At 42.5% G+C, this 21126-nt stretch overlaps 2 protein-coding genes across 4 annotated transcripts in view; one reads left to right on the top strand and one right to left on the bottom strand.

The window, feature by feature from the left end:
* Positions 1-2373, top strand: part of PCNX2 (pecanex 2) — a 159744-nt gene extending 157371 nt beyond the window's left edge. The window contains exon 34 of the mRNA XM_056342869.1: positions 739-2373. Coding sequence (XP_056198844.1) covers positions 739-915 — 177 coding nt within the window. The 3' untranslated portion in view covers positions 916-2373. The remainder of the gene's footprint in view (positions 1-738) is intronic.
* A 4952-nt stretch (positions 2374-7325) lies between these two features.
* Positions 7326-20179, bottom strand: NTPCR (nucleoside-triphosphatase, cancer-related). Of its 3 annotated transcripts, XR_008822514.1 has the most exons (6): positions 20034-20178; positions 17435-17597; positions 16239-16335; positions 13313-13522; positions 12672-12952; positions 7326-8608 (listed from the first exon to the last, which is right to left on the bottom strand). XR_008822514.1 is itself a non-coding variant. In XM_056342867.1 (5 exons), exons 1-5 carry the CDS (start codon positions 20065-20067, stop codon positions 8540-8542), a joined length of 573 nt encoding a protein of 190 aa, XP_056198842.1. In that variant the 5' UTR covers positions 20068-20178; the 3' UTR covers positions 7326-8539. The 3 variants fall into 3 exon arrangements, 2 of the variants coding, with proteins under 2 accessions (XP_056198842.1, XP_056198843.1); XM_056342867.1 differs by lacking the exon at positions 12672-12952; XM_056342868.1 differs by lacking the exons at positions 12672-12952; positions 13313-13522 and having other exon boundaries at positions 20034-20179.
* Between the last annotated feature and the right edge of the window lie 947 nt (positions 20180-21126).

Here is a 21126-nt window from a genome sequence, read left to right as displayed (position 1 = left end):
ATTCAGGGGAGAGGACAATCCACTTCATCCTTATAGCTGTCAGGAAGAAATCTTCCCCTGGGACGCTCATAGCTCTCTGTCAGCCACTGACAGCTTAGAGGATACACTAAGACTACATGGTTAAATTTAGATGAGGCCAAGCCCTGGCCAAAGTAACTGCTCAGAGTCCAGGTGCCTATTCGATTGAAAGTGGTAAGGAGAAAATGTTTTATTTAAATGTTAACACAGCACAGTTCTGGAAAGCTTTTATACTAATGGACTCCTCACAATGGGGTGACACTGTGCATGACATTTTCAGGCTGATAACTGCTTTCCAGTTTGGATGAAAAGGTTTCTTTGTAAGTTGGATTTAAAATCTGGTGTATAAAGCAAGCCCCAGAGCAACCCAATTTACTTCTTAGAAGTCCGCCCTACTTGGAGCAGCGCTTTGGACTGGATGACCTCCAGAAGTCCTTCTCAGTCCAAATTATTTTACAGCTCTCCATACACGTACATCTTTGGTATTGAACCTCTTGCTCCTGGTCTGTTTTTCTCTCCAAATTTGTGTGTTACACAGAGTGACAAGTACCTCTCTTCATAAGTCCCTTGTGAATAATGTACGTTACGAATCTCATGCAGTTTCACCAAACAACACTCTTAAATAATTTCTTAACTTTTTTCACCTATCACTTCAAAAAAATAGCTGAAGTGTTACTTGGCAATTTCCTAAACTAGTTGACTTTTTTTCTTTCTTTCCAGCAACTCACCGAGACCTGTGAAGCAACCGATAATGCTACAGAACGCAGACCACGGCGAGAGGCAGGTCCAGCCCATGCCATATTCATGAGTCAGAACCTGGAGTGCAGAAGGGCCAGCCAAGAAGATATGGCCCTGGAAGACACTGCTTCTCAGCAAAGCCTGTCTGAGGAGCAGTAAGGAGTATTCCTAGCGCAAGGGCCACACGCTTCTTAGAATTTAATAAAGACAGCGTTAGGTGAGGGAGCTGCACGAGGATTTCAGTTCTTTCAAATGTAACAAGCAACCTCCTGATGTTTATTTTTCTAACTTCTACACAAGAATACTATGGGGCAGATGTTCTTCAGCTAAAGGCCTTGCCATGAGTAGGGTTGAAAGATGTCCTGAAAGACACACAGTGGTGCCACTTCAACTCAGGTCCATGTAAATCCAAGAACAATGAATACAACCTGTTTTAACGTTCCTTCCCCTGGAACGGTTGGAATCACAAATGAATACAGTGGGAAATACTAATACAACTCAGTGAAAAGCACACAAGATATCTCTTTCCTGCCATAACTAAACAGCTGATTGCATGCAAACTAATTGGCATTTGAGACATAACATACAGCAAAGGCAACTTTGAACAGAAGCGATGAATACATAAAAAGATAGTACAACATGTACCGTAACATTAGAGCTAAATCTGACTTATTTTTTTTCCCAACAGCAAATATTTTTCTTTTAACATGTTTATGCAGGTGGTAATTCTGAATAGCAACATAGCATCACAGATTGATATACTGCATGCAGCCATATTGAAATATTGTGTGAACAAGCCATGCTACACAGACTAACAAAAGTCAAGTGTGAGGAAAGTATTCAGTGCATGGAAAGCCTTCAAAGCATATGGTGCACCTTACTTGCAAAGAAAGCAGCTTTGCATAAACAGCTGCTCTTAGGTATTATCTCATGCTCCTGTTTGGTCTACAGTAGTGTTTCTCAAATTCCAGGCAACAGCCCCTTAGGAGCTGCAAAAGGGCCCAGAGGAATGCTCCTCAAGGACAGGAAAGTGCAAAGCAGGCTGTAATTATTGCGTGAAAGTGTTTGCATTAGGAAGGGAACAGGTAGATGCCTTTAATTGCTGGACACAGCTCAGTGTCCATAAACACCTGTGGCCAGTAATTACAGATCATTCTGATCTCCCTCCCCCAGAGAAACTGAGCTGCTGCCAATTTAATAGTTGCATAAAGACAGATGATGCAAAAAGGGAGGCCATGCTTTCACAAAGTTTGAAAAAACACTGATTTACAGGAATGCATGACTACTTTGGAAGTCAAAAAGCTACAAATCCTTTCTCTACTCTACTGTCTAACACACATGCATTTTTTTTTTTTAATTAAAAAAATTGCAGCTATCAGTGTCTTGCTGTTCCTCTTTACTGTAACTACCATAGATTGTTTCTAATTCTCAACACGATTATGTGCAGCCAGGCTGTCTTGTCCCAATTAACAAGAAAGATTTAACAAGAGATACTGTAGCTAAGTCTCATTACTGCTAGGCAATACACAGTTGCATTCTGAGCTTCCTACTGTGCCACACTTAAGATCTGAGTAGTAGAACTAAATAACACCTAGTGGAAATAAAATGATCCAAGTATGTTTTGTGTGGCAGCAGTTTTTGGGTTTTCTTTTTTATTTTGAATTGTTTTCACTTGCTTTCTGCCTCATGAAATTGAGAGATCTATTGGTTTTCTTCCACTTCAGATCTTGATGAATTGGTTATTTGTAAAGCTCGGCACAATCTAAACAAAATTCTGCTCACGTTTGCACAGGCAAAAGCAGAATATTCATGTACAGCCCCCTGGGACACATGGTCATCAGTGCAGTTTAGGTCCTACTAATGTCTCCTCCAGCACCCAGGTGTGATGTGGAAGAGGAAATTGAATCCAGCTCCCTTCTGATCATTTCTAGTTTCGTACCTCTCCTCTCGCCACCCTCCTCATGAAGTGCTTCATGACAAATAAAGGATGGAGATTATACAGGTAGGTGGAAGGTTCTTCCTAACAGCCACCAGCCCCATTTCTTTCTTGGGGGCTTTTGCATGGCAGTCTAAGACAAACCATCACTACTTTGTTCTCCTAAGCCCTGCCTTGCTTGAAGGCAGGGCAAACAGGTGACTGGAAAACACTGAAAACTTTACCATACTCAGTTATCCTCACTTAGGCCTCTAATTTTCACATCTTTAACTTTAGCTTGAATTGATTTCCATGAAAAATAAGTAACTCCACTAGTCCCAATTAACATAAATTATTCTATATACCCAACGCAAGCATACTAAACCAGACTGGGAAACAGCTGCACAAATCCTTCCAGTGGCAAGCTGCTGTATCTGCTTAGCGCAGCCCCGAGGCCCAGCACTACATCTTCTGTAAGAGACTCTACAAGTCTTACGCTGTAAAGCTGTCTCCACAGCCTCTGGTCCTCGCCCTAAGTTAACGCAGCTGCCTCACAGTTCCTGCCTTAGTTCAAGGCACTGGCCCCTGGAGCGTAAACTCCCTGGGGACAGCAGTGTGCCCTGCAGCTCAGCCTCTGCACAGGGTGGCTGCCAGAAAAGGCACGTGCTAACTCTTTTGTTGAGGCACAGTGCACAAGCAGGGCACAGCAGGAGTGAAAGATAGATTCAAAAATCAGTTCCTTTTCGTAGCCATGTCTTACAGTTTTCATTTTGCCTTGAAGCTGTTACTTTAGCACAGTGGGTTGAAAAACTCCCAAGAACGACCACTAACAGTAACAAAGACAAAAAAAATAGAAGATGACAGAACAAAGTCTCCCAGGTTATATATCTCCACAGTTTTGGAAATAGTCTGCTGTTATTAAGACTACTACTATATGCAGTGTTTTTAAATATGTGCCAATCCTACAGAATAATCAGACAGGACGGTTAGAAATAAAAACCTGGAACTACCTACGAGGTTGTACTGATTAAGCGTATCTTAGACCTCCCCCCACGTCTGCATGAGGTAGAGAGACCCGATTACTCTGTATGTGACAGAAGATGCATTTAAGGCTGTGAGACACACAAAGCTAACAAATGGGTACCTAACCTTTGCACAAGGCCTAATTTCAACAGCAACCTGCTCGGAAAAGCTCCACATAGCACCAAAAGGCACCTGAGCCCATAGGAATGGTATTCTCAGCACCAGTACCTACAGATACACAAAGGCTATAAGCCATACTTTCAGTCCTGCAAGACCTAAGCAGCTTGATACCTAACCTCACACACGAGGTGCCTCAGAACTGCAACATGGAGGTACCCAGGAACCCCACTTTTGGGGCAGTTTTGGGCTCTGAATTAAAAACAAAGGCAACTTTCACTGCTTTTACATCAGCCACAGCACTAATGATTGATAGGTTTCAAAGTGCCTAACACTGTTGCTAAAACTTGGCGCTGAAGTTGCTCAGGCTGAACAGTTTGCCCACATTACATCCTGATCTCTTACCACAGCTGTGATGCAGGAAGGGTGGCTGCCACCACCACCACCTAAGTATCTTTTATAGGCAGTTCCATTTTGGGTCAGTTTTCAAGATTCAAGTGCTATGCTTGAATTTTTCCAGAGCTGCAGAGGCCACTTACTCAGCAGGGGCTGAAGGCAGAAGCCTGCCTGATGCTCATTCAGCCAGCCCAGAACCTTCTTGTTTCTACAACCTGAAAGCAGCGACACTCCAGCCTCGCTTAGCAAGCTGAATGCATCCTTTGAGGAAATCAAGTGCTGAATCCACAAGAGCATTTGGTACATGCGATTCTTTCACAGAAACATCAGAAGGGCTGAACAGATGGAGGCCCTATCTGCCCCTGGCCCCAGCTCAACCCCAGATAACATCACCGCTGCTGAAAAGAAACATCAGGAGTGATTTTCCCTCAGCAGTCCCTCGCAACCAGAGAGCAGAGAGGAACAGAAAGTACAGCAGGCTAAAGGAGGGAGGATAACCAGTATATGGTAAAACAAGGACAAACACAGTACTTCAGCATTACATGTGGTATACTCACCCCCTCCCATTGTTTTCCTAAACTTTCCTTTTACTAATAGGCTCTTCTTTACATCATACAGTAAAAGCCAGGTGCTATGTTCCCTACAGGTAAAACACGGCCAAAAATCTCGTAAAAAGACTTCTAGTAACACTTCACCGAAGCCAACCACAAGCTGCTGAACTGCTCACATCCACCAGGTAAGCCGACAAGCCCCCAGCCTGGCCTTCAGCTCAGCTGTTTCCCACCACAGCAAGCAAGCAGGAAACAGTGATGGGTGCAACGTATAAAGTCTGCTTCCATTCATCCAAAAATACAAATGCTGGAGGTCCTACTGTTCCCTCCACTGTGAAATGTCATACAAACTTCTTCCCCGTGAGGCACTGGAGTTCTCATTGCAAAGTCTCACCTCATTCCCATAGAAAAAACCTTGGCATTCATTGCATTTAAGACAACTGTTAACAAAAAGGACTTAATAGTGCGAGTTGTTTTCCCTCAACAAGATGGCCAGATACTCTCAATATCTATGAATCACATTCTGAAACCATTATGTTCTTAGGACTCTCTGTGATGTCATTTGCAGCTTTTTTTAAAAGCTATTTATTAGAATAAAGCAAAAAATGTCACCTGCATTTGGCTCTGACTCACCAGCTGACTGCTCTTTTGCCGGGGAATTTTAACTTAAAGATTAGATGAATTTTGTGCAGCTCATTTTAGAAGATTAGAATTACCAGTGAAACTCTCTAGCATGTAATAATCATCTTCTCATCAATGCATATTTTTTAACTACCCAATTATTGCCATATTTAGATTTACTCCCTGGATTGCGAGCTGGTATTTAATCACAATGTTTCAGTAGTGCTTGTACATCCTTAAATCTGCAACACAGACATATTACTTGTAATTAACTTTGCAGTAGGTCCAGTGTTAAAGATTCACCTCTCACTTTCATCCCTCTCAGTTTTACAAGTCAAAAATTGCCTAATGCATGATAAATAATGCAGGCCCCATTTATTCCATGCTGTGTGCAATTTTATGTTGGAATTACAAGCCTCCTTGCCAAAAATCTCCTTGATTCTCAGGCTTCGAGAGAATAATTGGTACCTCATATTCTCCCCTTTTTTGCACCAATTAAAACCTGCAGGTGCACTAACATTGTCATCTGGAATCTTGCTGGTACATCAGAGGTTATTTTCACCAAATGTGTGCTATTAGTGAAATCAGCCCATCAGGGGAGTTGTGAATGCTGTTTGTTGTTACAATGCTCTCAAGGCCTTCCAAATGCTTTACTAGTGCAAGACCAGACAATAAATTTTTACCTCTAAAGTAAACACAGGGTGTCATAGAAACTAAGTTTAGTTGGAAATACTACTTTTCTCACCCACTCCATGTATATTTGAAACAGGCAAATCACTTTTTCAGGACTGTCTCAGATTGAAAGGCCAGACATGACTGTTAAGGTCATCTAGGATCTGCTGAACACAAGACCACAACATTTCTCATTATTTCTCTTGAAAAACTCTATCTCAGAGAGCTGGGCTTAAAAAATGACAACAAATTAAAGACTCTCACCAATCTTGACATAGGTAACAGAAGACAATATTAGTAGCAAAAATACCCTTTGATTTAAAAGATCTGACACTTCACAGTTCCAGTGAAGGAAAAATCCACTTCCGTTTTGCAAGTTTTTCCTGTTGACCACCTACCCTCACTACAAAAGGTCTTCCCTGCTTTGTTTTAAAATGCTTTAACAGTACTATAAGCACACTGGCCAAGTTCCCCAAACTTGTCGTTCTGATTCTTTTTTTCCAGTCTGCTAGATGATGGGACTACAGTAGGCATCTGGAATTTGAAAAATTGAACTCTGCCATCATTCCTGAAGGAACTCCCCTGTCCAGCCTCTATGGAGAAGTGTCAAATATCTCCATTTGATTTAGCTTTAAAGGTCAGTCTTCATTTAAGACTCAACTGCAGTCCCATTAAAACCTTGCTAGACTTTGGGTAATTATTTCATAATTGCAAGAACTATTCTTTTGCAGCATATTTCACAGCTTCAGAGACAATGCTGAAAGAGCAGGACATCCAACGCTTAAGTGCAGAGAGGCTTCTGTTTGAATGTCTATGGCACATAGCCCTGAAAAAGTTTACTTTGATCCCAAGTCCCTCTAACAAGTTGTCTTGTCTAAGTAAGATGCCTGAAATAATTAAGGGATTAGTGATTCAGGAAACAATCTTACTGCACAAAATGCAGCCAGGAGCTGTACACTGTCAAAGGAGCAGGACCCTAGAAGGAATTCTTTTTTTTTCTAAATATGATGAAGATGATACTGCCATCCAAACGGATTTGGGCAGAACAGTAGCATAACAGGCCAATCTGGGAACAAGGCCATGGCATCCTTTAATATAGCATGTACCTCCTACCATCTAGGGTGATGTTTGTCCCAGGCCTTCGTTCTCAATACAGGAAAGAAAAACGACATTCCCTCCATGGTCCCAGCAATTCCCAGGGCACCTGTAAAAATGCCTGTCCCCATCCAGTCTCCTACAACTTTGGGTGTCAGTTTTACAGAAATAAATACAAGTCATATTTGAAAATGCTTTTATATAGCTTGCTCATTTTAACAGTTGTTGAACTGCACAGAAAAAAATCTTAAGAAATGACCAAATTCTTAATAACTTTTTACAGCCAGAGATGACTATAAATCGTACAATGAACAAGTGTGCACCTGGGAGGGAATTCTGTTTTCACAACATGCAAAACTGATTAAGTGGTAGCACTTTTCCTGAACATGTTTGCACACGTCATAGGGAAACACATTGTCTAACACTCTCAAACACTTATTTCACCATTAACCATGTACAGAACTGAATAAGACAAAAAACCAACCAACCAAAGTATCAATAAACATAATGGACTGTAAAACCCATATAGACGAATGCAGCATGAAGTTGATCCCGAATTAATACACAACTCAAGATTTGACTGAACTTTATGGATTTAAAGATTTATATATAATTTTTTTTAAGGGGGTGCGAGGCGGGATTGCCATAAGAAACTTAAAAATAATCCCAGAATGCAGCCCTCTTACCAACTACTGTCAGGGCCACTTAGGAGAGTTGGTTATTTTTTTCTCCTGAAGCAGAGTTCTGTAAATGTCACTTGGCACTACAAGAAATTTCCTTTAAATTCTAGATAACCCTTCTTGTACTGCAACTGGAGGAAGGGGTATCTGGGGGTAGGGGGAGAGCATCTGCTTATTCCTTGTACCATGTGAATTGTCAACACCCATGGCGAAACACACCTGGACGCACCTAAGCTGGGTCACCAACAGCAAAGATACTTCTACATGAAGCAGGCTGGGCACATTTTGGGCAGGGTTCTGTTCTGTTACACCAGGGCTACGTTCCAGATACTGAATTGCTCTTTAGGCAGAACAGTCCTCAGCACAGTGAAAGGACGAAGATCTCAAACAGTTCTGACAGTTAATTGCTTTTACATGGTGCAACTAGGATCGGAGTCAGGCCACCTAACTTCCAAATACCCAGATTAGAACTGGATGTTAAATATGCATCTGTTCAATCTTTTGAATGGATTGCCTTGTGAACTGAATAAACAAGAATACTGCTATCTCATTTTCACATGTTCGAGTATTACCAGCTTTACCTTGCTTACCCTGAAGGCTCCAGTAAAGCCTCCAGGGGCTAAAGGAGGAAGGACAGACTCTAAAACGTCCGCAAAATGTCGTAATGTTTTGTTGAAATAAAGGCTTTAGCGTTTACAGGCAAGAAAAGGTCTTCATTTTCTGCAGGATTCCACAGCTGCCAAGATGTCTTGCAAAATGCTGTTTCTGTTTTCCTTACTAACCTAGAGAAAGAGAAATTAAAACTGATGTAATTTGATGAATAACCTCTGTATCAGTGTTTACTTCAAAAACAAACAAAGCAGAAATTCAAATGCATCTTTCTCAGTGGAGGAATGTTGAGTGTCAAACACCTGCCGCCTTCTGCTACTGAGAACACAATAAGCTAAACTCACAAACCTGCATATGTAATTGAATATTCAGTGATCTATTTGATTTAATTACCCATGGTATTTCGCAGTATTATTCAGGGCTTGAATAACTAACAGGAATCACTCGAGGAACCAGCATGTACTTTCGTCATTACTAGAAATCCTTTCCAATTACCAAATATAATTTTATGACTATAAAGTGGAGTTCTTATGTCTTCAGCACTTTAAAGGGTTGTATTTATTAGGATGACAGATCTAGTCAAAAACATCTGCAATGAGAAAAAATTACAACAGGCTTAGCAGCACAACTCTCTATTCTGAGAAACCTTAGCACTGCAGGATAGAAATACCTTGTAACAAGACTACTTGAGAAAGCCAGGGGTCTTTTGTAGCACACTGAGGTACACCTTTGGTTGGCCAGCCCATGAAAATGTTGGGCTTTATGACCAGTACATGTGAAAAATCCATACAACCCAGCGTCCTGTCTTTTGCTGGGCCCATCTGCATCGCAGCACATGCAAATTACTGTGAACGGCCAAGCATATGCTAGCATTGCTTGTCAGCTCAGCTCCCAGGTGCAGCGACAACAGAACACAGAGGTGGGGGGTGGGGGGTCAGAAGGAGAGGGAGTGTAAATTACCCCTTCTTCATAGACTGGGTCCTGATACAGAGCCCAGTGTCCCACAGTGCCATGCACTACTAACTCAAGCAAAATCTGGGGAGATAGCTGGGGTGGTAAAAGGGTTAACAAGCAATTGTGAAGTGTCAGTAAAAGCCTCATTTTAAAATGCCTAAGAAATTTTCCCCACTGTTTAGATCCCTGCAGAGAGGGCAGGAAGAAATCAAAGACAGATGAACCAAAAAAAAGTAAGGGCGTTCATATTTTTAACAAAGTTTGAGAAACGCTCTTTGATGAGGAAGGTGAGACACCACACTGTGCATGGCATAAAACTCTCTACCAGCAAGGTTTCACTGCATTCCCTGCAGCTGCATTTAAGATATAAGCACAAGGGGTTGTACTCCTTCCAGTACTACAGTCAATACTGAACAGGAGAAAGTATTATTATTATCGTTGTTATTTTTAAATAGGTGACAGCCTTACCTGAAGAATTTGGCTCTGGGAGCCTACTGCTATTTAGAGTCCCAGACATCCTATCCAAATGCTGAAAACCAACACTGTGAAACCTAGAGATGGTGGCCTCACCTGCACCACTTGAATTTAAGAAAGCAGATCAACATGGGACAGATGAAAAAGTGACATTAAAAAAATAAAAGAAATAAAAAAGGGAATGAAAGAGATGATCTGCCTGAAAATGTTGCTGTTTTTATTGAGTATAATTCCAAGCCCGTTATAATATAAACAGAAAATCCCACAATAACAAAGAGAGCAAGACAACAAAGAATGGAATTGCTCTTCAGTAAGACTATTGAGAGACCCCAAGGTAAACAAGGCACAGAGCATAGATCAGCCAAACTCTAAATCTCACAGCAAGTGTCCCGATATTCTGACTTTCAAAGGACCTTCTGAACATTTAATAGCTCTTCCCACTGTCTCACAGCCAACAAAAACAATAGTACATTTTATCTATCCCTCTTCCATACCTACATGCCAGAAGTCCAGTGAGAGCAGGAGAGAGAATGTGCCAAGTGTTGGGAAATTTTCACAACTGTTTTACAAAGGCTGCTAGATAGATACAAGTCTCCTCTTAAGATCTGGAGACATTCTGTGCAGGCAGCTTTCCCAGACAGAACAAATCTCCCAGTATCTGTACTGAGTGTTCAAACAGATGGATACATTTTTAGACAGGGACTTGAAAATTAGATGCTGTTTATACGAAGTAATTTAGGTAATTTGCACCTAGACTCCTAATACCACCTAGACTCCAAGCAGGCAATAGTAAAGGACAAAAGTTTTCTCCTCCTAACCCTTAAAAGTACCGTCAAGGAAACACCTCTTGTACAGTCAAATGGAGCCTTTTCTTCTTCTGATCCATTTAACTCTTTCTTTTCCTTCTTAAAAGGCATATACAACCAAACTTCACCAATGGGCTTCATGGAAGCAAAATTAATAGATGGGAAAATGAGAAAAAAAAAATTATGTGCCAGCTGCTAAGGATAATCTGATCCATTTATGACACTGTCTGCAAAACTACACAGACCTGGGCAGTGCAGAAAGAGCCTCTGTAGTTTCTCTGGAAAGTTTAGTTCTCAGCAAAATGGAATTGGGCAACAATGGAAAGAAATGTGTTAAATAACAGAGCTCCTATCGTTAAGTGCTCTAAACATAATAAATTAAACATTTGGGACCAAACTCTCAATTGCTTTTAGGGCATCTGGGCCCACTTACACCAAACAAATAAGCTTTCAAGACAGAAGGGATTGTACAATCCCAAACAGCTGTCTCTAATGCATTTAGTGTCAAACATCAGAAACGTCCTTGTGACACTAACAGAAGAATGAGAAATCTCTGCGAGGTACTTGAATGCAGCCAAACCCCATATTAAGTGACAAAGCAGGCAGAACTTTTTTGGAGGGTTGCCACCTACTTCTGCACTTCCCAGGCACCATAAAAGTTAGTAAGAAATTACTGACCACAAGCTATTTGGGCACTCCAGGTTCTCCCCATGCCAAAGCCCCTGAAGAACACAGCTGGTGATCCAGTATTTACTTCAGCTAGTAACACCTCTGACTCCCCAGGGGCAGGTTCTGTTCCTGCTCATGCACACGTTTTAACTAGGTGGGAAAGAGCATGTAGCATGTCACTGGAGCAAGTGAGACAGATGCTCTCCTGCACAAAACTTTAGCATAGCAGGTCTCTGCCACCTGGGAGCTATTGCAGTCTGTCACACCATTTCATACCCACGCTTTTGGCTAATGGATTCACCAGATAACTCTATTTAAACAAAGAAACTTGCACATCCTAACCTCTGCAGGATAAACAGGATGGCTCATTTCTTGTTTGTTGGTTTTTGGGGTCTTTTTTGTAGCTAGAAAAAACACTGCTCCACTGAAATTTACAGGAAGACTTTGCTGGCTGTTGTCACTGCTTAAGAAAAAGAGCTATCAGCAGACCGATACAGCTAACAACACAGGGCCAAGTGGCACATGCCCGTAGAACATCACCTGATAAAAACAGGTCAGCAGAAGCTTGTCTTGAAATGACTGCAGCCTAAGCACCAAACTACTGTTACTTTCGGGGAGGCAATTCTCCATTCCCTCTGCCCCAGTCCTACCACTGTAAAGCAAGTCATAGAAAATACACATTCATGTGCGCCCCTGTTCAGTACCCTGACAACCAACACACATCAGCTTGTCAGTGTGAAACCTGAGGTTTCACCTCTGAAAGGAACAGAAGTTGAATGCTTATGTAAGGAAAGGAATCTTCTCTCATCTTTGCTCCTAGGACTGCTTCAGCACTTCATTAAACAGACATTTAATTTAAAAAACAGAAATTGAAGATGATGATGGGGACCATCAGCTAAAGGAAAGCTGCAGAACTTTTCTGAGCACTGCAGTTTTATTAATCTCACTTTGAGAGGAAAAAAGAAGATGGAGGCTTTGCTTTCCCTGCAGTAATTAAGGTCGTTCAGTATAAAGTTGTTGAAATAATGTTTTTTCCTTCCTCATTCACTTGGATGAAAACAAAGTAAGTATTCTCTCTGTGATGTGCATCTGATAAAGAACAGGCTGCAACAGTAAACTGCTTTACAGTACATCACCTCTGTTAGTAAGCCAGGATGTGTAAGTCCCACTTAACTGAATTTAAAATTTATAGAGATGTAGAGATGAATATAAAACTTTATTCTCTACTACAAGTTGTACACACCAAGCAGAGAAGTAAATCAAAGGAGTGGGGGCTGTGTTTAGCTTGGTTTTGCGAAGCATCCAGGACACCTAGATGTTAAGGAAAACTTACACGTATTCCTGTGAACAGGCTGTTTTGTTGTGCTAAGTTTTTGAGAATCTCCCCGCATCTGATCAGAAATGCACTCTGAGGCCCTAGTATTCTGAAAATTATGGCTGTAAAGATAATATAACGAATCCCAAAATTGGTTCACTGACTGCAGAGAAAGTACGCTCCATTTACAAGTGTCTTTCTCCTAGAAAGCGTTTCTGCAAGCTCCACTACTGCTGGGTTTTTTTGTTTCCTTTTATTTTTCTTGAATATGATTACTGGTAATGCTTCCGCAAGCCAGTCTGGGGAAAAAAAAAAGGTTTGAAAATCTGTACTTTAAAAGATTTAACTCTTAGGAATAATGAATACTTATATGGCAATAATACTACAGCAAGAAAACCTTTTAAAACAACTATATCTTTACTTCTACAGCCTCTCACAAGCAAAGCCAGCTGTGTGAGACTGCTATGGTACATGCCAAATGTGATTTTTTTTTTTAATAGGGTGAACACCTGCCCATTAAGAATAAAATGGAAAATAAAAAATTTCATATGTGCTACCCACAGCTATCAATTGGTAGTAACAATTAGATTTTAAACAGAGCCAAATACAAACCAGCAGCCTAGAACAGAAGGCTTTTAAGGATATTAAATATTACTCACATTGAACACTTTCACATCTTTCCTACTTCTTATTTCTTCAACAAGATCCAATGGCTTTCCCTTAGGTATTGGAATAGTTCCAAGCACCATGGTCCCTGAGCCAGCCAGCATTTGACGAACAGCTTGAATAAAAGCCTGGCTGAAGAGTTCCATTTTACCAATCTCATCTATGACACAAATTTTTTTCTCTGCATCACTGCCATGGCTTACCTGTGGAAAAGCGCATCAAGAGACTGTAAAGAACACAGAACTTAGAACAAGCAGCAGAAATAATTTCTAATGCTAATAAATATCTCTGAAATAAATAAATTCCATTGTAATACTGGGGAAAAATTAAGAGTCAAAACTGCTTATATAACAGACTTGTAAATCTATCATTTCTATTTCAGCACAGCTTTTTGGAAAGATGAAAATATATATACAGTATAAATACCAACTACAATAGGAAATAGCCATAATATCAGTCTTCCTTCAAAGCAGAATTCTCACAATGGTCCCATATGAGTTACTTGACAATTAAGAACTGCACTTTGCTTTCTAGCAGCTCTCAATCAATCTGAGGGACATCAATTTTTCAAAACTTCACTCTTCCCAACAGATTATGCATTTAGAATATATGAACACAAGCATTAAAAAAAAGATTTGCAATAAATCTAGATTTGGAATTTTCTCCTCTTGTAGTTGGGTCAAAGGAGGGTCAAAACTGCCATTTCTTTCAGAACAACTAGCTTTCTTCAAAGCTACCTGGGCAACAAACAAGCCATTTCCAAGCCTGTCTCAAATCAGAACAATCACCTTCCATTTCTTTGTCAAGATGCAGTTTATTCTATAGCCCTAGCCATCCTCCTGGATTGTAGGATAGGCACCATACTAACAATTAACCACATTTGTGGTTTGTTTGCTTTTTTTCATGAAGTGACTACTTTGCCAAACAGCACCATGCTGCAGAGTGGTGTGAGCAGCAGGGAAGTCCAGGAGGGAACATGGGTGATTGTCATTGCGGGAAGGGCAACTCGTAAAATTATCTGTTTTGGAAGAATGGATGAACTATTCAACAGAAAGTGCACTGCCTACCCTTTCGGTAAAAGTAACTGAGAACTGTACTCCATTATTTATAGAAGTAAGGAGGAAATCAACCCAAGTCAAAACATCACTGTAGATCCATGAATATATAACAATAGCAGCCATGTTATACTGAACCTTAAGAAAAGAAAATATTGAAATGTTTTGCCTTGTCAAGGCAAAGGATTTGCTTCTGGAAAAGTGGAAGAACCGTACACATGCATCCTAAAACCTTTTCAGGCTAGAGTCCCTGATGAGTAGCTGTTTTTATCTAAAACCCTTTCATAGATCAGTGAGCTAAAAAGCCAATACCAGTCACTAGGTCACACACTGAGAAACAGAGCAGTGTGCTTTGAAAAAATCCTCAGTCCTGCCTGGTAAAGTTTCCAGAGCCAAAGAGATCATCCATTGTAGGATCTACCCCTGTTCTCACTGGACTGAAAGAGATCCAAGCCTTAAGAGCTGAAACAGTCCTCAAAACCAAATGGGCACAGGCCCATTCTGCTCTCTGATCAAACCAGACCACATCTGTGACTCTTCTGCCCTCATTCATTCGTCTCTTCTTGTTTCAGTTCTATGATCTTCCTCACTCTCCCTCCTCTTCTGTTTTGTGTCACCTACATGCATGACCACATTCCCACAAAACTGATTAAGAATGCTTTCAAGGAGAACAGGGTCATGCACTGTCTGACCCTGCTGGCCCCTTTTCTTCTTCTCTTCACTCTCTTGTACTTGTAGAAAGCTATATAACCACCCGAAAAATTCAACACTGCTAACATCCTTCCAGCAAGATGTCTTCTGGACTTCACATTAATGCAGCAGTAAAGGATCCAGAGTACACTGTTGGCTTAACGAAGACTTTTTTATTAAACTATCCTTCTATTTACTAACATAGTAAATCAAGTTACTTTAAAATTGTCCCATTTTACTCATTTCCTTTCTCCCTTGCCCCCAACATCCTTGCTTCTGTACTCTCAGACTTTAATGTTCCTTAACAAAAAGAAGAATCAGATCCTCAATCTCATTTTAGCTCCTTGCACCGCTTTGGTTTTTTTGTTCTTTGAAAGTTTAAGTCCCTTCTTCCTTGGCCCCTTGAGCTCTGCCAGTGTAGAAAAATCACAACAGGATTCTTTCAGCAGTACAGTTCAGCAGCTGCTGCACACTGTTTGTGATACGTTACTGCCAAAATCAGAGCTGCTCTTGTTTAATTTTGGAAAGGGGAAAGGTTGGAGTGAGAGGAAGGAGAAGGAAAAAGGCAGTAACAGAAGGATAGGAAAAATTGTGGAAAGTTGTCACAGTCAGATAACTTGTGCAGCAAGCTAAATCTGAAATTATGAGGCTGCCTTTATCAGTTAAAACCTACCAGTCTGCAGGTACTCGTACAGTGGTAATCAAAAATAACCACTGGATTCAAGAAACTGGAAGAAGATGGGAATCAGAACAAGAGGGGAAAAAAAGGCTGTAAAGAACAGCAGCAGCAAAAGCCTTTTTCTTGGACCCACTGACTCTACACAGTTCTGGGTAGTAAGCCACTCGTACATTTTGTTTGCTTTCCAATACGCAAGACAGCAACACAGGAAGAAATTTCCTGTTAGCTGTCTCTCAGGCCAGGGAGATCCTGCCCACAGGACAATGTCAGATCAAGAATGAGAGGGAACTGCAATCTCTCCACCACCACAATAAGCACAAAAGAACAAGCCAGATTTGCCCCTCCAGCTTCCTGATCCTGAAGTCAATCAGGATCAGTGATACCCAAGAAACAGGCTATTTATTAATATCAAAAACCAGTGCTCTAGAAGGGCCTTTCAATAAAACTGATTATCCTAAAGCATCCATATTTCAGCAGCTTTCATAGAATACTCACATTTCTCAGCACAGGTAGAACCAAATGCTCAAATGAAACAAGGTCTACAACATACTGTCCAACCCGATATTCACGTCTTGAAGTAGAAGAATCAGAACTGAATTTGGAAAAAAAAAAAAAAAAAAAGAGAGAGAAACAATTCCAAGTAGTGAGCTTAATGAGAATTTACTGCAGTCATTTCAAATGGATTTATGAGAAGTTATCGTAGCAAGTCAAATCCCCTTAATTCTTCCATGAAAATGAAAGAAACACCGTAAACCATCCATTAAGTCGTACTGCAGACAACATACTCTCAGATAATAAATATACCATAAGCTACCTTCCTAAGTATGTAAACTCAAATTTGAGCAGTGTACAGAAGCCAATGGGATCTAAAAGTCAGCAGGTATATTTACACTGAAATCAACATACATGCCTGCAGTTCAGATCTTTGAATTTGGTAATACAACACTACAGACAGCATCACAGCAGTAGCCCAGATCTCAGTATGGGCTGCAAAACCCTTAAACAATCTTGGAAAAATACTCAGTTTGCATTTGCTGCATTGCACTATCCTAGGTGAATCTCCTTTATCAGCAGTATTCAAATTATTTAGTCAGATCATCTATGTCTGAATGTACCTGGACCTACACTAAGTTTTCCACAGTGTGAAAAGCTACGTCTAGTGAATCAGGAGAGACTGTGAACCACTCTGCACTTCAGAAGCCCCCGTCTTAGTGGGGCTCTGAAACCCTCTTTTTCTTAAAATTCACATGTGGGTTTTGAGGGCCAGTCAGTGGCTCTTTAAAACAATGTTATATGCAATTTCCCTTTTGTTTTCCACTTCCACCTCCATAAATTATTTGGTGGAAACAAAAAGTCTTCCTGCCTGCCTACAATAAGCTACTTGCTGTATCCCAAAGAAACTTGGCCTCACCATAAAAGGCTCAGCAGTGCTTCCTCTCTATCTAGTGTAAAATAGGCAGTAAGAGACGACACCCCTCTGTAAGCACATTTTCCACAGCTCACTACGCAAGAGACACTGTCTCCACACACAATACAGGTATCAGCCAGGACACAAGAACTAAACAAAGAGCCTGACTATGAAAGCCATACGTGTGCTGGAAATCACGTTCTGGACGAGCATTTAACATGCCTACAGACTGGAGCAGAAGCATGAAACAGTAAGCCACTTACAGTCATTAAAACCTCAGTACCTGACTCTAGATAAAGGTCCTCGTTTTCCAGATAAAGTGACAACATCAAATCCTGTTCTCCTGCCACCTTCTCTAACTTCCTCTGTGTAAAATCCATCAATGGGAATGCCCGAGGATTTTAGAGCCTGAGTGACTTTCTGTATCAAAGTAGTTTTTCCAACACCTAAAAATAAAAAAGAAACAAAAAGCACACAGGATTAATCTTCTATGCTAAAAGCCCATTTCTAAACACCACAATAATGATTCAGTTCAGCAGGAACACTGATTACTTTTGAAGTTGGCAAATTGTTTTTTTTTAGATGCTAGGAAAGGAAAGAACAGAAGCACCTTTTAAAGTTCATCCTGTACTGACACTGTAATGTTTTATTAGCCTTGAAGAAGTATGTCTACAGTGAAGTTACAGCAGAACGGTACAAACATCCCAGGCTAACACTGAACTTGTTAGCTTAGATAGTGCACAGGCAGGCCACAAAGCCTGCCCCAAGGCAGGTAACTAAATATGTGAGAGCCACACTGCTACACAACTGATAGTCTTGCAGCTGGCTTGGCTGACTGATGAATCTCTACCACTGCTATTTACTACTTTTTAAAAACAGAGCTGAGTTCATGCCCCTTTTAGATCATAAGGTCGAAGCTGACTATTATTACCAGCAGCCTAACTGGTATAAAGGACACACTGCTGTTGATGTCCTAGAAACTGGAAGAACTCAGTGCCCCGAGACGTTGGAAATTTCGTTTGCCATGTGGGACCTGACAACAGAAACACACTTCCTAAGGTAATTGAAGCAAGAGGGTTTTGACTAGATACAGGGAAAAGCTTTTTTATCATGGGGACAATCAAGCCCTGGAACAAGTTGCCCAGAGAGGCCACGCAGTCTTAACGCACCCTTTGAGGTTCTCAAGACCTGACTGGATAAAGCCTTGAGCAACCTGGTCTGGTCTCACAGCTGACCCTCCTTTACACCTCCTAAAGTCCCTTCTCACTTGATTTATCCTGTGGTCCTATAATCCATTTTCTTACCCTAAGACAGATCCTTAAAACCCTTGCCACCTGATCTCTCCTAGCACAGTTCGATGTACCTTCTATGCCATGAACGCTGGCCACATTCCAGACATCCTCTCAGTTCCCACAAAGGAGTTATTTCTTCTTCTTCGCCATTGTACAAGTACATCCCTTGACAGTCTCCTTTTAAACTCAACTTTATTGCATCTCACAAATTTTAGTGTTACCACTTCATTTTTAATCACTGCCGTAAAAAAATAAATAAAATCAAAAGATAAAAAATATCCTTCAGAATAAACCTCCAAATTCCTAGAGACAAGGAACATAGACCAAACTGTGAGGTGCCTAAAGACACCAACAGAAATTATTTCAACAGGCACATACCAAATTCCTCCCTCAGATTTTAAGCAGATTTAGGAACTACTTTCTTAACAGTCAGTATCATTGGCAAAATATTCTGTGGCTGCAAGGACACCTAGTCAGACTATTAGGCGAATTTTTCAAAATTGAAGACAAAGGGATTGTTGGCATTTAAACAATAAAATGACAAATGTGGCACTGTTGGTATCTACCATCTCTCCAAGGCCTTGTCTCTATCAGGGAATTTATACTCATTTGACTCAGATTCGCTATCTCCAATTTGTTTACCTTCATTCAGTAAATTGCCAAGGAAAGCAAACCCGAAAGTTTAAGAAAACTTACAGTTATACATTTAGCTAATCAAAACAATACAATTTCAGTCACATGAACAGAGACAAGGCCTAAGCAAGGCCTAACCCCCACATCTCCCAGAAGGCCGCCTTTATTCAAGCAGACAGACAGAATGAAGCGGGTGGGATGTATTGCTTCCTCAGCCTAGCAGTAGCATTTTAAATTAATTCCAGAGAAGACAGTCATCTGCAAAAGGTTCAAAAGAAGGAGAATGAGGCCTGCTGCTTTACTTCCAGACCACAAAAGAAAGCTCTGCATTGTAACTGGTTTATTTATCAACCTTATAGTTTAACACTCAATAATCAGATTCCCCCACCATGATGAACTACCCCATCGCTTCAGTCAAGGCCTGCCCACCTGGGATACCAATTATTACCTATAACTGAATATTACTTAAGTTGTAAGAGCTAAATCACTACAACTAAGTTACAGAAAAAACGAGTGCTCAGAAATTATTAAAGGCAGCAGTTTAGTTAAAGCAGGAATAGTTGTCCAGTGGTGTTTTTTTCCCAACATTGAACTGCAGGGCAGGAACCAAGGACAAAGCAGAGGCTAGAGTGGACTTTCATTAGGAACAAGTTAATGAATGCGGCAGCTCTGACCTCAACAGGCGGCAGCCGGGGAGGAGGGCAGGTAGAGGCCTGCAGCTGGGGCTACCCGGCCAGGTTACCCCGCAGGCAGCCGCCGGGCCCGGCTGCAGCAGGAGGCGCTCCCGGGGCTCATCACCACCCGGGGCGGGGGCCCGGCCGCAGGCGCTTCCCCCTGGCTCTGAGCGCTCCATAGCCCCGCGCAGGGCGGCTGGCCAGGCCGGGCCCCAGGGCAGCCCCCAGCAGCCCGCGCCGCCTCCCCGGGCCCCGCTCCCCAGGCTCCTCCTGCCCCCGTTACCTGGGGGTCCGGTGAGAAAAACGTGCTTGGCCATGGCGAGGGCCGCAGGCCGCGCTCCGCCCTCTCCCCAACACGGCGCGGCCCAGCGGGCGGGAGCACCGCCCTGCACCGCCCCCGCTCCGCTCCGCTCCGCCCCGGGCCCAGCCCCGCCGCCGCCTGCTCCCCGCGGGGAAACGCTGCTCGGTGCTTTGCTGGCGGCCGCGCTGGAGTTACGCGGAGCCCCGCGTCCCCCCCTTCCATAGCGGCGCCCCGGGCGGTGCCCGCCCCCCGGCCCCGTGCCGGCGGTGCCTGACGTGGCGGCTGTGGCCGCCTTGCCTCGCAGCGCCCGACGCGCGGTTTTAATCTGCCGGTTCCAGCGGCCTGGCGGGGGGTTGCGCGCCAGCCGCGGCAGCTGCTGAGGGAGCCTGGGCGCTGCCCTGGAGCCCCCGGGCGGCGGTGGCGGCGAAGCCGGCCTGGGCGGGTGGTGCGGGCCGGGGGGCTCGGGCGCCGAGGGGCGGCGGGCCCTGCCCTTCCCGGGCTGAGGCGGCCCCGGGGGCGCGGCCCGGGGGTGAGTCGCTGCCGTGGCATTTCCCAGAAGACGGACGATATTTAAAGGTTAGGGCAGAGGGGAAAATACGATTGACTTCCAAAGTGTGGATCAGCATTTTCTTTATCCAGTCAGCTTGATCTGTTTAATATCTGAATATGTAAAGAAGGCTCTCCCAAGAGCTTTTTACCCGTCTCAGTAAACAACGTCCTCCAACCATGCAGCAAACCAGTCAGTTAAATGACAAATGGGTTGTCTAATATGTCGATGCAGACAACTGATGTAACCAGGGGGTTAATAAACAGCTAGGGGGTTGTTACAGAGCTGGGCAAATTGGGTCACAAGTGAAAAGGTTTGGCAGGTTTAACAGAGATGCTGACAGACATCTGTCTGCATCCCTAAAAGCCGTATGCATGTGGCTTCCTTCTTTGTGGCTTATTTGTTTAGACGGTGGTGATGGGGAGCTGTAAAACGGCAGATTTTTGTGTGGAGGGCTGCGGTGCGCAGGCAGAAATCTGACTGAGGCGATGCCCTGCTACCAAGGCATACTGATCCCTGCCCGGCCAC

The sequence above is a fragment of the Falco biarmicus genome, chromosome 6 (assembly GCF_023638135.1).
Source record: "Falco biarmicus isolate bFalBia1 chromosome 6, bFalBia1.pri, whole genome shotgun sequence".
NCBI classification, from domain to species: Eukaryota; Metazoa; Chordata; class Aves; order Falconiformes; family Falconidae; genus Falco; species Falco biarmicus.
The sequence above is the reverse complement of the archived record's forward strand: the minus strand, read 5'-3'. Positions and strand labels throughout refer to the sequence as shown.

What these genes read in the sequence shown, in the direction of transcription:
- NTPCR (XM_056342867.1), bottom strand. Translation starts at nt 20,067, where the DNA reads ATGGCCAAGCACGTTTTTCTCACCGGACCCCCAG. An exon ending in TTTTCTCACCGGACCCCCAG is followed by an intron (nt 17,598 to 20,033) that starts GTAACGGGGGCA and finishes TTTTATTTTTAG; the next exon opens with GTGTTGGAAAAACTACTTTG. An exon ending in AAGATGTGAAAGTGTTCAAT is followed by an intron (nt 8,609 to 13,312) that starts GTGAGTAATATT and finishes CTCTTTCTCTAG; the next exon opens with GTTAGTAAGGAAAACAGAAA.